This window comes from Phoxinus phoxinus (genome assembly GCF_949152265.1).
Source record: "Phoxinus phoxinus genome assembly, chromosome: 14".
Classification (NCBI taxonomy): domain Eukaryota; kingdom Metazoa; phylum Chordata; class Actinopteri; order Cypriniformes; family Leuciscidae; genus Phoxinus; species Phoxinus phoxinus.
In genome coordinates, this window is record NC_136889.1 from 20,659,159 (window position 1) to 20,674,746 (window position 15,588).

General features: G+C 37.6%; 2 protein-coding genes across 6 annotated transcripts in view; both read right to left on the reverse strand.

Moving 5' to 3' along the window:
• Positions 1 to 7,494, reverse strand: part of pcnx1 (pecanex 1) — a 32,844-nt gene extending 25,350 nt beyond the window's left edge. For 4 of the 5 annotated variants that reach the window (XM_079634420.1, XM_079634419.1, XM_079634423.1 and 1 more), the window contains exons 1-5: positions 7,179 to 7,459; positions 4,041 to 4,255; positions 2,697 to 2,802; positions 1,612 to 1,642; positions 982 to 1,050 (exon numbers count right to left, since the gene is read on the reverse strand). In XM_079634420.1, the coding sequence (XP_079490546.1) occupies positions 982 to 1,050; positions 1,612 to 1,642; positions 2,697 to 2,802; positions 4,041 to 4,255; positions 7,179 to 7,331 (574 nt within the window). In that variant the 5' untranslated portion in view covers positions 7,332 to 7,459. Of the gene's footprint in view, positions 1 to 981; positions 1,051 to 1,611; positions 1,643 to 2,696; positions 2,803 to 4,040; positions 4,256 to 7,178 lie in introns of all 5 variants that reach the window. The other variant, XM_079634421.1, reaches the window with a different exon arrangement.
• A 609-nt stretch (positions 7,495 to 8,103) lies between these two features.
• Positions 8,104 to 13,885, reverse strand: med6 (mediator complex subunit 6). Its single transcript, XM_079634493.1, has 8 exons — positions 13,760 to 13,885; positions 12,487 to 12,646; positions 12,172 to 12,263; positions 10,279 to 10,361; positions 10,081 to 10,189; positions 9,879 to 9,994; positions 9,753 to 9,780; positions 8,104 to 8,589 (listed from the first exon to the last, which is right to left on the reverse strand). Exons 1-8 carry the CDS (start codon positions 13,779 to 13,781, stop codon positions 8,435 to 8,437), a joined length of 765 nt encoding a protein of 254 aa, XP_079490619.1. The 5' UTR covers positions 13,782 to 13,885; the 3' UTR covers positions 8,104 to 8,434.
• Positions 13,886 to 15,588: the final 1,703 nt, after the last annotated feature.

The following is a 15,588-nucleotide window of genomic DNA, read 5'->3' on the forward strand; positions in this document are numbered from 1 at the left end:
TTGCAGTTTGGACGCTTTTATTGTGAATAGATGACTGGGATAACAAAAGTTTATTAAATTGACACGGTATCTGTACACTCGCTACATACACAACCCAAAATGAAGGTGTTGTAGTGTTTTGAGCAGCACTGAGCTGATTTTTGCTGCTGCGATGTTTATGCACCGTTAGGCAGTGCGGGCCATATGACAAAGTTAATAAATAGCCAAATAGCTACTTTTCAATCATTAAATAAATGATGAACCAGAATTGTAGTCCAAAATTTAAAAACAAGCCCTGAGACCCTCCAGCGCTTAAAGAAATCAGGGTCAAGTCAGAATGTAAATATCGACATTCCTAATAAACACTGTTTCCTGAGTGCTGATGCAGTGTTAATAACTGATACAGTCATCAAACTCATGTATTACTCCATTCTGCACACTATCCAAAAACCACTGTCCATAAGGTCTTTTGCTTATGTGCTTTAGAAAGACTGAGCCCAGTGTGCAGTGCTGATGTTACCTTTCTGTGTCATCTCATTATTCACAAAAAGCTTTTGTACTGATCACAAACTTTTGGTTTTCGAGGGACACAGACAACCTTTTTCATGTCAGAGGTAATTTCAGCTATATATTACAGGTTTTCAACTTTTACGAAACACTTTACAGTTGAATTAACCTGCAGTCAATAAAAATAACAGCCAAACCAACCAATTCTCACTTCTGCTGAGGACATAAACACGTTTCATTGCATGTGTGAGTAACTTGCCATTAGAGAGTAAACAGAAAAACTGATTTCTGCTGGTGATATAAGCACAGTTTTGATATACATCAATATCTGTCTGGATGTTCCATGGAAAAAAACTACTTCATACAGATTTGGAGTAAATGATGCCAGAATTCTTGAAATATTTCTTAAAGTGAGTTCAATAGTGAACTTTTAGAGTTTCTAAAGACTAATTTGCATGGCATTATACTTCAGCTGATGTTAATTAAGATTCACACCTTGGTCATGACTGCAACTCTGAGCTAAACTCAAACTAATGCCACCGGGAGCCTTTCCAACACCTGCCCCTGCAAACAGACAGAGAGAGACAGAGAAGGTCAAGTTTTATAACTTATTCATTAACTTAACAGATCCGCCCTCTCTCTCTGTCTCTCTCTCTCCTCTCTTCCTCCTTCTCTCTCACCTTTGCAGCTTTATTCAAACACATCCCTGACGTGGCCCGCAGTGCTGCAGGTCTTCTGACATATCGCTGCTGTCTGCAGAAAAACTCTTCTCTCTGATTCTGAACACTTCTATTTATAGCTAGTAAACCTGGTGCACACTACTGTCCTCCTCAGAGTTTTTAACAACTCAAAAAAGTCATGAACACTTGAGAACACCCTGTAATGTTCCTGCTGCTGTCAGTTGGGCTTCCTTGGTCATTCTGGAGGCGTGTGACTGATATTAGGCAAGCAGGTTGCACCAGGTTTTTATGATAAGGTGAATTTAATTTATATACATGTTCCACAAAACAAAGAAAGTCATACAGGTTTAAATGAAGGCGAGTAAAAAAAAAAGACCTTGTTTTTAATTTTGGGTTCACTTTATTTAACTAGATACGAATACTGTAAATTAAAAAAAGGTCTTACGTTTGGTTGTGACTGAGCCTCCATGGGTTATCTGTTGGGAGTGAGAGAGAGATGAAACAAGCTCTGGTGAGTCATTTACATGAGATCATGATGTCTGTAACTTCCCATCACTGTTACTAATTTAGCAGACATGCACAAAACACATCACAGTCCTTTAATCACAACATAACCAATTAGACTTCATTTTCAGCCTGTGTTTCTACTCTATGACTTCACGATTCAACCAACAGATTCTGACCGAACACACACACAGACAGACAGTCTGGGACAAGCAGTGCTATAAGCCAGAACATAACACCCCTGAGCTTTCACCAATTATACAGCAGCGACAGATTCTGACTGAAGGGTTGCCCTCAAACAGACACAGACTCTAAACCAGGACAACTTCCTTTAGCAAAAAATAATAATCGCAGGTTTCACCACAAAATTAGAGCAGTATATGCATAAAAGTAAATAATACTAGGAATTTGTAATATTGAATTTTGTAAACATTTACAAATATATATTATGTATATTCATATATATTATAAATATAATGTACTGTATATGAATATAAATACAAATATAAAAACAGATATTTTTATATTTTATTTTAGAATATTTTTTTTTACATACCGTAATAATATACATTGTTTGTATTCATTGTTAAAATTATATTAAATTTATAATGTTTCAATATACATATTAAAGTATATAATAAATGTTCTCCATGGCATTTTTTTATGTTCTTTAATATAATATTAAAACTTTTAAGGTAACTATCGCAGGGGTGTTCATTCTTATTCATAACCACAAAACAATTATTTCAGACTCATCTTTAACTTATTTTGAAGCAAAGAGTATTATGTTTACATTACAATACATGGTAACATCTGTAGTCCTCAGATGTAAGTAAAAGTGCCCTCCAAAAACATTCTTGGCTGTGGTGTGGTGGTACTAACAATGTGCAGTGGTAATTAATCTTTGAATCTTAAAAATACAAACAAAAGAAATGCAGGCAAAACAAAAAAGCAAAGCCCCCTTCAGGATCCCATTCCTATAGAACTTTGTGTCCGCCACAGAATAAAAAAGACAGACACACACACCTGATGGCTGGAGTCCATTCCTACGTAAGAGTTACGTGAACTGCAGTCGACCGGTGGCGTCTCCTCCCGTGCAAAATCGGACATCTCTATTCCACCCCCTGGATCCCTGCACACGCACACACACACACACACACACACACACACACACACACAAGGTTAGTTACCTAGCAACACACTAACAGGAACAGCCCGAGGGTTTGAGAGTTAACGATGTCATTTATGATCAAACTTGCACAGCAGCTCAGGCACCAGCAGAGAGGAGATCATTTCGAGCATCTATCTAATGTCTGCCACCCATTAGGCAGAGATCACTCCCTCTCTTCACTTTTTGGGAGATTATAATAATATTTTTAGGAGGTTTATTTTGATTGGCCGGGCCCCACAGAGAATAAAATGTGGTGGTGAATGGTAATCCCACGGCTAGAGCTCACCTACCGACGTCTGCCGTTTCCATTCTTTTGTGCTATTTTTTTGGTGCAGCTTGAGGCGGTTTTCAGGAGATACATGAAGGCCTTTGGAAGAATTAAAAACACATGAGCTCTTCAGCTCAGGGGCCTCAAGCAGAAATATCCTATATTTTCTTAATAAGCACAGACCTGGACAAACCAGGAATGTCCCTCCAGATGTGCGTTTATAGTACATCCAGTGTTGATTTCTCTTTTACATATAAATAGAAATGCAAGATCATATGAGTGTTCTCAAATGCATGAAAAGTTTGTTAAAAATGATTTGAGGAACTGTGTTTAATGTGTTCTGACTCTCTGACAGTTTGCAGACTGTTTTTGACTCCTCTGAGCAAACAAACACGAGCATCAAGTTTGTGCGTGTTGGTTTATATGGCTCTATATCAGTTCTCCTGATTCACTCACTCCATCCCCTCCTCCCTTTTTTCTCTCTCTCTCTCTCTCTCTCTCTCTCAGTGGGTGATGAACGGATCCAGCATGACAGCAGATTAGCTCTCAGAAACATCCCTACCGCTGGGCAACAGCGCTCTCCCTTAATCAAAACTTTGTTGAGATGAATCAGAACCGTTTCTGAGTGGAATCAGGGCCTCCCTGTCGAGATTCCAAATCCATCTCGGAAAACGTGACATTCAAAAGCTTTTCTTGAGAGGAGTCAATACTTTTCCTAAACTGAATCAGAAGATTTAACCCCCAAGATGATTTATATCACAACCTTTATTGAGAGAATTCAGAACCTGAAATTATTCAAAACTGTTCTTGAGCCAAATCAGAAACTTCTTCAACTAAATCAGACTCGTTTATAGAAGCTCAGAATCATAAACTGTGCAGTGACTCTGTACTTTTTGTAATGGCTTTTGAGTAAACCATAAATGAATCTTACCCAGGCCCGTTTGAGTGTTCTTGCCGGGTGCCGGTGCCCTCACGTTGGTGCTCTGCCCCCTGTACCCGCCCCTCACTCCCTTTGGCCCGCAGCTCCACCACCTCCCCTTCATCCAGCGCGGTGTGCAGGCGATAATTCACAGCCTTCAGCAGCACAAACATACCTGCTATCACCCCACAGTAGATCCCCACAATCACCATGGTGGGGGGCAAGGCCTGCAGAGAGAGAGACACAGCAAGAGATTTTACATGAGTAGAAAATAAGTCCTTTTTGTGGCTTTGAGCTCATTTGCAATATCATTCTAAAAGCTGGGGTCAGTAAGATTTTTATAAAGAAATAACTACTTTTATTCAGCAGGGATGGATTCATTTGATTAAAAGTGACAGTAAAGATGCTTATATGTTGACAAAAATTTATATTTCTGATAAATGCTGTTCATTTGAAAATTCTATTCATCTTGAAAAATAAGCAGCACAACTGTTTTCAACATTGATGATAATGAGAAATGTTTCTTGAGCACCAAATAAGCACATTAAAATGATTTCTGAAGGATTATGAATGATGAAAATTTAGCTTTGCCATCACAGAAATACATTTTTAATTATATTAAAATAAAACAGTTAAAGTCACTTAAAGGCACACTATGCAAGATTTGTATCTTAATATAACAGCTTCAAAGTCATTTCATTTCGATGGTAAACGGGGGGGGGGGGGGGGGGAGGGATGCCGCTGGCAAACTTTCTTTACGGCACGACGTCACATACATCAACAACATATGAAGCAGCCTCTATGGAAGACACTAGCACGCATTTCAGACGTGAATCATGTCAGAGTCGACGAATATAACGAAGAGGGGATAAGGCCGTGAGTGCAGAGACGGCTCTGTGCGAGTGGTATTTACGACGGTAACGTTAAACACAAGTACTCCACAGCGGCTCTAGGGGTCGCTGTTTGACAAAAATGTAAACTGCATAGTGTGCCTTTAAATTTGTAACAATATTTCAGAACATTCCAGTTTTTACTGTACAAAATGCAGCCTTGGTGAGCATTAAAGACTAAAACATTTATTTAAAATGTAAAAACCTTACCGAGCACAACTTCTGAAAGATTGAGTACAATCCTTAGATCTATTATTGACCTATTATTTTTCAAATCAAGGGATTCAAAAAACCTTACCGATCACAACTTCTGAAAGGTTGAGTACAATCCTTAGATCTATTATTGATCTATTGTATTTCCCCATCAATGAATTAATAAAAGAGCCACAGCGTTTCAAATACTGACATTAAAGCAAACCAAGGCATTAGACGTGTGCAAGTCTCACATATTTCAGCCTATTAACATCCTTCCGTTGTATAAATATCATATACAAATATAGGACTTGGTTATACAGAGTTACAGGGTTATGAAAAGGGGCAACAATATTTCAGTCGCAACCGGAGGGCAGAGGCTAAAAACAGCCTGGCACTGAACGGACATCTGTGGACTAAACACCTCTCCATATCTGACACACACCCACACTCATATTCATCCTCAAAAACAGAGGAGCACATTCATCAGTTGCTTATTGATTCAGTGATTATTTCAGCAGGACTTTACGTGATATCGTATAGCTGTGGTTGAAAGGCAATTAAGTACTCAAGCTGAACCTAGATGGATCTGTGCATGAAGTTAAATCTGGACTGAGTGGCACCAGCCGCTCCATCACAGATCTAATGCACAGACCTGAGACCTCACCCACAGAACGGGCATGGCTTTAAAACTTATACACGATGCCTATAACAAGTCTCTTTTTATAAATAGACTCCAAACAGGAGTATAATGTTTCACAGTGAAGAGGGATTTTGTTGTGCCATGAGTCGGTATGATAAAGATGGAATTTGACGATGTTTTTTTTAATGCATTTTCTGTGATGACTCTGGAATAAAATCTGAGGAAATGTCAAATGTGTCAAACAGCTGAGAGTACTGCACTTCTGCGGCTGAAAGCATAATAAAAATTAGCTGATATATTAATAAACAAACCCACGATGGGTAGGTGGGAATGGGTTGAACTTTGCGAAGAGTGAAAGAAGTTCAACATTTCTGTGTTCACTTTTCACTCATTCTGGTGATTTAAATTAAAACAGATCAGAACTCACTGTGGCTGTTTTAAGTGTCGCAACAATTCACTGATAAATCCTGATTTGATAGACAATACTACGAAATACATTACTATTGGCATCTACTATTGACATCTCTGGTTCTGTGAAGAAGAACCTTTAATATCATTCAAACATTTGGGGTCTGAAATATTTTTCTGAGAGAAAAAATACTTTTATTCAGCAAGTACACAATAAATAGATCAAATGTGACAGTAAAGACATTTCATTTTTTGGGAATAAATGCTACTCTTCAAACTTCTGTTCATCAAAGCATCATGTGGAAGGAAAAAAAAGCATATATGGGTTTCCACAAAAAAAAAAAAAAAAAAAGCAGCACAACTGTTTTCAACTGATAATAATAAGACATTTCTTGAGCATCAAATCTGAAGGATCATGTGACACTGAAAATGGTGAAAGGTTCTTAAGATTATTACTATCTTTTTCCACTCAATAAAAGTCAAACCTATTTCCAAAATATCATCTTCTGTATTCCACAGAAATAAAGTCAAGCAGGTTTGAAATGACACGAAGAACTATCCCTTTACAGCAGAGAAAGACTAAACACGCACCACATCTCATGACATCAGGTCTAAAATACACAACTGTCAAAACATGTCGTCAAAACCAAAACAAAGACTCATCAAGCCAGAACTGAACCGATTCAGCAGTAAAAAACAGATCCCAGACCCCCATTGCTGATATTTCTAGGTTTTCCATGACCATGGAAACCTTTTAGGGGAGACGAATAAACAGAAACGTAGCCTGTGAGTACTGGAAATGGGTGTACAGGGATAGAAGAGATAAAGAGAGATAAAGAGAGATAAAGAGAGAGAGAGAGAGAGAGAGAGAGAGAGAGAGAGAGAGAGAGAGAGAGAGAGAGAGAGAGAGAGAGAGAGAGAGAGAGAGAGGGCAGACAGAATGAGGAAAAGATAGAGATGAGCTGATAAGGACTGAGGGATGGAGAGAAGAAGAAACCCGACGGCTGCATCTCTCACCATGTAGAGCGTGAACGGGAGGCAGAGCAGCAGCAGCCACAGGTAAAGGTGAAGCGCGTTCACGAAGGTGTTCTGGTGGGGGTCGTAATACCATCCGCCCGTCACCGACGCCCACACGCCCTGCCGCAGGATCTGCAGGGTCTGCGACCCCATATTTACCCCCCTATCCCCTCTCTAGCCGTCTCGGAGCAGGAGGTACGGCGCTGGCCCGTCGAGCCCCGTCGCAGCCATCTTCTTCTCTGTGGTCCTCCAGAGCTGCGCTTCCCGTCCCATCGTGCTCTGCGCGCACCCGGCAGCTCGCGCTCAGCTAGTGTAGAAAGTGGCGCTGCGCGTGCCAGAGATACAGGTTATTCTGCAGCGCCTCCGCGTGGCGAACGCGGGTATCGACGAACAAAAACATCTGGGGCGATACTGTTGAAAGCTTTGATTTGTATTTTTTTTTTTTGCAACCTGTTTACTTACATTTGATAAATAATCACATCCTCTTAGTGAGTTTGTTGGATAAAAAAATTAAAAGAATATACAATAAGCGCGAGTGGGTATTCGGAAAAAAAATAGTACAAATATTTTTAACATGATTCTTTCGTGCCATTATGCATGTTTTACTGTAAGCGCGGTTACTGTGCGCATCGAGGTGCAATAAATTAGGTCGGGGCTGGCAGTATTTGGGTCGTGCTAATTGTCACTGTTATAGGAATAAAACCGAATTCTCATCAGAACATAATCTGCTGCTTGGCTGAGTCTGTTTCTAGTGCACTAAATAGAGAGCGCAGTTCACGTTTATGCAGAAGCGCAAAAGATGCGACTGCCAATCCGAACACACGGGGGCGCTAAGCAATATATAATCTCTACAGGAAGACATTATAGACAATCAAAGAAATATAACTTCATTATTACGTAGTAATTGAATCACTCACAAAGAACATACAAAAACAGAGTTTTAATAGGCAGAAAAAAAGTCTGTACACTATTTGAATTATGAATGACACTGCAAAAAGGTTCTGAAAAACAACTTATTTTCACTGTGAATGATACAACTCAGAAACACTGAAATATAGAAAATGACATACAGAGATGATATACACACACATTTCAGTTCCCTTATTTCAAAAACTATTAAATTACAAAGAAAATGTATTTATATATATAATAACCGTAACAGTCCAGAGAACTGGTGCAGAGAACTGTCCACAGGTTTGTGCATCAATCAGTCCCGCAACATTAAATCAAACTTGTTTGTGGCTGGCCAGCAAGTGTTACTGCAGACGTGCACGTTTCTCGGGTGGTGGTTTGTTGGGTGTAGTTTGTGGCGCTGGCCGGGCAGGGCCAGGAGGGGCGGGAGGTTTCGTCTCTCGTTCTTCTTGAGGCTTCACAGTCTCAACTGGCACTTCTGGCTCTTTCTTTACCTCCACTAAGGACAGACAGTGAGAGAGATATTTATATATATTATATATTAGCAATGAATATTATATGGACAAAAGTTTATACACACATACTATATGGTTACACCAACAGTGACTGTAATGAGATCGCATTCTAAATACATGAGGTGTGTCCAGATACTTTTTTCCACAGGGCTTGACATTAACTTTTTTGCTCACCAGCCACAGTGACAATTTTGATTGTCGATAGCATGAGGGAAAACTGCCATATAGATATTTGTAATATTATCTCATATTTTGGCAGCAGGCAGATCAGGCTGCGGTCACTTTAAGACCTGATGCACAGACTCAAGATTACACATGCATTTTCTTTCTCATCTGTTTATGTTCACCTAAAACATAACTGACTGTTTACGTGAATACTCGCCAAGACTGGCATTTTGATATTATTTTGTGTGTTTGACTGTTAAAGTGCAATAAGCAGCGAAAAATAACTAAATTTAGTACCAAGAGGCAGCTTTATGTGCGTATACTTTGGGTGTGAACACAAAATATGGGGAAATGAGTCAAATTATGCACAATACACACAATCCCACGCCGAAATTCAAGCTCTGTAACACCAACAATATTCATCCAGAGCAAATGAAACGAGTGAGTGAGGGGAGTTGGGTTTGTGTGTAACCCCCTGTCGGAGAGATGAGAGAGAGAAAGAGAGAGAGAGAAATCTTTTCTGCGGAATATTGGAGTATTGGAAGTGTTTCAGATATTTCAGTAGCCTATAGAAAAATCTATATTTGTGACAATACTACATAGAATACAATACAATATAAAAATGTATATATTAAAATATTTATATAAACCAAAGTGGCTAGTAGGAGTGATGGCGACTGATTATATTTTTCCAACCAGAACACAAAAATATGCTGCTTTTTCAAATATACTGCAAAACATTCTATTTTTAAATTGCTTTGAAACTGCACTGGACATTGTCATTTTTGTTTAGCATCATGTCAAACATACTTGACTGTGATTGTATCTTTACACGTTTTTCACATATGGCTTATATACAGATTAGTTGAAGTATTTACAAAACTGAATTTTTGATTCAGTGATATTAATCTGTGGTGTGTGATATGACGAGACCTAGTTGAGTATGTATTTATGAACATTGTATGAGTATGTATTTGGGCACCTGGGACAGGCTTCTCTCCTGGTTTGGGCTGAAACAGAGACACAAAATCAGTGAGAATTTAAACAAAATGTTCCTTTTTCTATTTAGAAACCAGTTTGAAATGTTCCATGTGTATATGAATAATACCTGATAGAAAGTTGGGGGAAATTTATTGCGCAGATCTAGAAGCAGCGTGTCAACTCTCTGCCTCTGGAACAAAGAACTCGGCTCCTCTTTCCGCTTGGATTTAGGTTTTACCCTTTCTATAACAACACACAAATGTAACACTTTTTGACAGGTACAGTTGTACTTGTTGAAAGATGCTTCCTGGTTCTGTGTGTGTTCTCACCTTTCTCCTCCTGGTCTTTAAAGTGCCACCAGTACCCTTTGGACGGGTGGTACCTGCAGAACGACATTGCTTCATCAAACGCAGACTGAATCCCATGAACCGCTGAGAGCTGGGACACATCAAAACAAAAGATTGATGCTCATACTGATAAGAGAAAGGAGTTATTACGGTAAATTGTTCTAAGGTTTATAAACACACCACTCTGGAATTGATGACTGATCCCAGGTCAGGCGCCTGATACACCACTCCAGCTATGATATAGTAGTCAGCAAGAGGAATTACTGCAGGGAATGGAAACAGAACATGCAAAAAGATTTTAATATTTTGGTTTTCTGCAGAGAAATTTAATGTCAGCATATTGAATATAAATTGAACAAAAGGAAAAATTCCTGTATTACTGTGTACAATTGATCAATCAATATCAATAATAATTTATTGCCATGTCAACAAGTTGATAGGAATTTGTCTTGGTACAACTCTCAAACATAAATAGCCTAAAGACAGACATCATAAGTACAAAAATACTGTGTTATTACAAAAATAACAACAACAATACCCAGCAAACAGTTAAACAGTAGACCAAACCCGCCGACATTAAAGAGACAAAACCCCTCGGCAAAGAAAGTGCACATTATTACAAATTGACTAATTTCACAACATTGACTCGAGCTTAATAACGACACCGTTGTCTCCTGTAGAGCTGCTTATAGCTGAAATTAGCATTTCATAAATGATTAACTTTACAGTTATTGAACTGAACCGAATCAACACTTAACTGATTTGAACAAAATATTGATACTAATGTCTAATGTAAAGCTTCTTTATAGCAAAATTGTAATTTGTTTAATATTTGATGAAGTTTGTAATGTATCATTTATCCTTATTTTCCTGTTAATAAAGTACTTGTAAGTAAAGCTGCTTTGAAACAATTTGTATTGTATGAAGCACTTTATAAATAAAGGTGAATTGACTCTTCCAAATTCAAAACAGAATTGTAATAATTTATCAAAAAGTAATAACCTCTGAAACAACTTTTTGTCATCTAAAAACGTTCTTGCAATTTAATCTGTCAATAAGAATGAACACAAACAGAAGTGGTTGCAGAACAAGGGAGACATAGTTGTAACAAAACAGCCACGCAGACAGCAGAAACTTTAATGGTCAATGGTCAGATTAATGGTCAGTCTTCAATCAAACCACATTTATAAAGTAAAAGTACTAAATTATGCTGCTTTTTCAAATATACTGTAACAACATTCTATGTTTCAATTTTGTTTCTAGCAGGATTTTATGACGGGCAGACCTCGGCCCCTCTAGGGAGCTACAGGGACATAATTAGATAATCGTGTACAATTTTTCATTTAAATGAATCAATCTGGTGAACTTTGAGAGCAAAATTAAGATCTCAGACCTATAGAATAAAAAAAAGCTACAGACTTGTATCTGGACTCAAACTTTAGTTGTGAAAGTGTCTCAATCCACATTACATTCACACTGGTTTTTAGAAAGCCAAACAATTTTAATATAATAATTATTAGTATCGTTATCTCAAACACTGGCAACAACATTCCATGTTAAAACTGCTTTAGCGTTGTCCCTTTTGTTAACTATGATGTCAAACGCAACTTGACCTGGATCGCAAGTCTGTCAACATTACAGTTCAGAAATTTTAGCCGATACCGATCCACATTTTTGAGAGCCTCATTATAAAAACAAAAGTCTTACCATTAAAAGCCATGTCACAAGCACACAATTATAATGTTCTCATTATTTTTATTTATTTAATTTTATGTAGCCTATATGACAGACTAGCGCTGCTCGTGTTGCACTAAACTGTATTTTCCTTTTTTTATTGGCTTTAATATATGGGCCAAATTTTCAAACATAAAAAAAATGAACAAATATTGGCCGATAACGATATGGTGACTGATGTATCGTCACCCTATTACAGTTGATACAAAAATTTACAATCTAAAAGTACAACGCAGACACCAAATTAAAAATATTCATAAATGATGCATAATGATGATACAAAAAGCAAAAAAACAGCCTCACAGACAGCAGAAGCTGAACAGCAATGCAGAAACTCACCTTGTGTTGGTGACTGTCTCTGCTGCTTTCTGACGATGTACAGAATCGGCTCCTGAGCGTGAAGCAAAATATATTCCACACCCACCATCTGACTACACACACAAAACACGAAGTAAGCACGCAAATAATACACTCTACAGCAGCTCAACCTATTTTTTATTATTATTCAAAAATAAAACAATCAGCAGTGTGACAGTGAAATAAAGATACCATATGGTCTGTCTTTGTGTTTTCAACTCATAGACATGTAGATTACATTCTGACACATCTACTACATGCATTACCCAGTTTTTAATAGCATCGTGCAGTGCTTACTTGAGGTGTTCCAGGGTCAATCTCTGCATTTTCACCACCTCGTTGTTGCAGGTGCGATCATAAAAGGGATTGCTCCTCTCAGAGAAATACTCCACCACATTGCTGGGGTTCAGGATGGGTACCCAGCCACTGTCCACCCACGAGATGCCCAGCAGATTATCTGACAAACACAGAAAACATTGTATAATAATAGATCTGAATAATATATCTGGGAGGTCACTGTTATGAAGATCTCTTACAAGGAGCAAAAGTCAATAGTGAGGCAACCCGAGCTATTTGGGAGCAAGATTTGGGGCTCTCAATTAATGCAGATACTTGGACAGTATGCAAATTTGGCAGTATGCAGCCAATATATCAATTTGTAAAAGAACTAAAGTGCTACAGTTGAAACTTACATCGTCTCCAAACTACCCCATTACGCAGAAGTAAGTTTAACCCAAATTATTCTCTGCATTGTCTGAAGTGCAAAGTAGAAGAGGAGACTTCATTCACTGCACTTGGAAATGTATATGTACATGTCCTATTGGGTACAGATTTGTAAGAGACTTATATTTATTATATGACTTATATACTTAAGTCTTATATTTTATACATGATGTGACCTCAATCCACTTTATTTTTTGTTAGGTGCTGCTGATAATAATATAAAAAGTGCTTCAAACATGCTGCCCTTAAGAGCATTTTTCTTAAATGGATCTCTGAAGTGATTTTTGATTTTCTTTCACTGAAATAACTTATATTATTTACTGGTCAAACGGGAAATGGATATGGTTTATTAGACATGGACACCTTTTTTCTAAGTATATAGGTCCCAGGATTTCACGTATCTTTTTGCAAAACCTTGGCAGGTCAACATGACCCTATTTGTTGTTGTTTGTTTTTTGACGATGCACATCTATGGTTTATGTAGGAACGTACTTGTGCTCGGTGGCCACTGTTCTTTTTTTATGTTAAATAATTAAATAAATAATTAAAAACCGCAGCTTATTAAAAAAAAATCATATTCGAATGAGAATATTTCCATCAATGAAAAACCAAACAAACAAAAACAATAAAATATACAGTAGAAAATAGCACTGCGCGCCTCCTTCTAACTACAGCGACAATCCTAAACAGTGTGATTATGTTAGCTTGACAAAGCAAACGTTCTGTTAATCTATTTTTTATTTCGTATACATCATTTTAATGTGCTGGCGAAGGGATTTGACGGAATAAACCTGTCAACAAATAAACCTTCGTTGTAAAACAATTCGTGAAATACGTGATAAAGTACCTCTTAAATCCACCGACGCCATCTTCCCAGCTCGGACTCAGGCGCAGGCTGATGTCATCATTGACAAATTAATCGTCGACGCTCTATGACGATTGCTCCATATAATACATTGACAAAACCCAATACAAATTCTGATTTAAAATTGGGCCATTTTAATTTGTTTTATTATTAAAACTCATTGTTGAAAAAATTCTCGCGGCCCCTTATGAAATTCATATTTCATGGAAATGCAAATGTACACATAGGCTACAGTAGAGGGCATAAACTTCTCGAATAAAAAGAAAAAATCTAAAGTCATTTTTGCTAAATCATTGAAGATCAGCAGCAAGTACATTGTTCAATAAAGTGAGATTAAATGCATACAAATATTTGTTTTATTTAACATATTTATTTATTGCAGGTTTGCGTAGTATTCTGATTTTGCATTTCACTGTTTTTATTAATTTTGAGGAATACTATTTATTTTTTGTGCAAGTGAGATGAGTAAATAGTAAATACAGGCTCACATTTAGTAGAACTACAATAACATCATGTTCACAATGCCTCTGCACTCACTCCCAGATTTCTCTCAACATGGGACAGGAGAGCTGTCCATCAATAAATAGGAGACTTGAGTTACTTATTTTAAAAAGAAACTCAGAAATTTTGCTGTAAATTTAAAAGTAAACCGTTACTTTGCTAGTTACTTTGAAGAAGTAATCTGATTACGTAACTCGAGTTACTTGTAATGAGTTACCCCAACACTGCTGAGGATAGCATACATAACATCTTTCTTATTAGACTATACTTTCTCTGTATTACAGTTTTTCTGGTTAATTGAGTCTTTCTGGTTAATGATATTATATTTTTGGCAATAATGCATCCATGTATGTTGACATTTACTATTGCAATATTAGCTCTCACTTAGATCACTCTTGCCATTTATACAAGTGTTCAGTTCTCTCTCTCTCTCTCTCTCTATCTCTCTCTCTCTCTCTCTCTCTCTCTCTCTCTCGCTCACACACACACACACACACACACACACACACACACACACACACACACACACAAACACTCACGCACGCACACATACAGAGACACACATACACATCAATAATAATAATATACAACAGAATACAATTATTATATTCTTCAAAAGGCCTATAGCAACACAACCATGAAAGGCTTTTTTAGAATTATGTAAAGGGGCTTTCGCACCGGGTAGATGCCTTTGGACATAATTTAAAGTACATTGGTTGAAACATCATCCCTTAAGAAGAATTCATCAGATGGGACAAATACTCACCAGAGTCCCTGCAGGCAGAATTCTGCAGGAATATATGAGTGCAGTGCAGCGTGAACATAATGCCTGCAGAGCAAAAACAGGATTAAACCAATAAAAAATACACAAAAGAACCATTCAATTCCACATCCAACCCCAATTCCAGTCAAGCTCAAATGCCACAAATCCTCAACCTACCAAGAGGTGGCAATATAGCATTGCCTCAAGTCAAGAGTAACGTTCTCATTACAAACTACATGTAAGAATGTATAGTATAGAATGTATACGACATACATGTATAGAATAGTTCCTCATTATGGCAGCTAACCTGAAAAACATATTTATTTTTTCAAACAAACAATACAAAATCAGAGTTGTATCTGTTCCCAAATAGAACTTTAAAATATGTGACAATTCTGACCAACCCTAAAATAAGAAACGTCCAGACGTACAAAGTCAGTTGTACAAGCAGCTTTGCTCTAGAGACAGAAAAAGATCAATCTAATGAGGACAGGTGGTGCTCTATAGTTTCTTTCACAAACATCTATTGTTATACAAAAGGTATTGT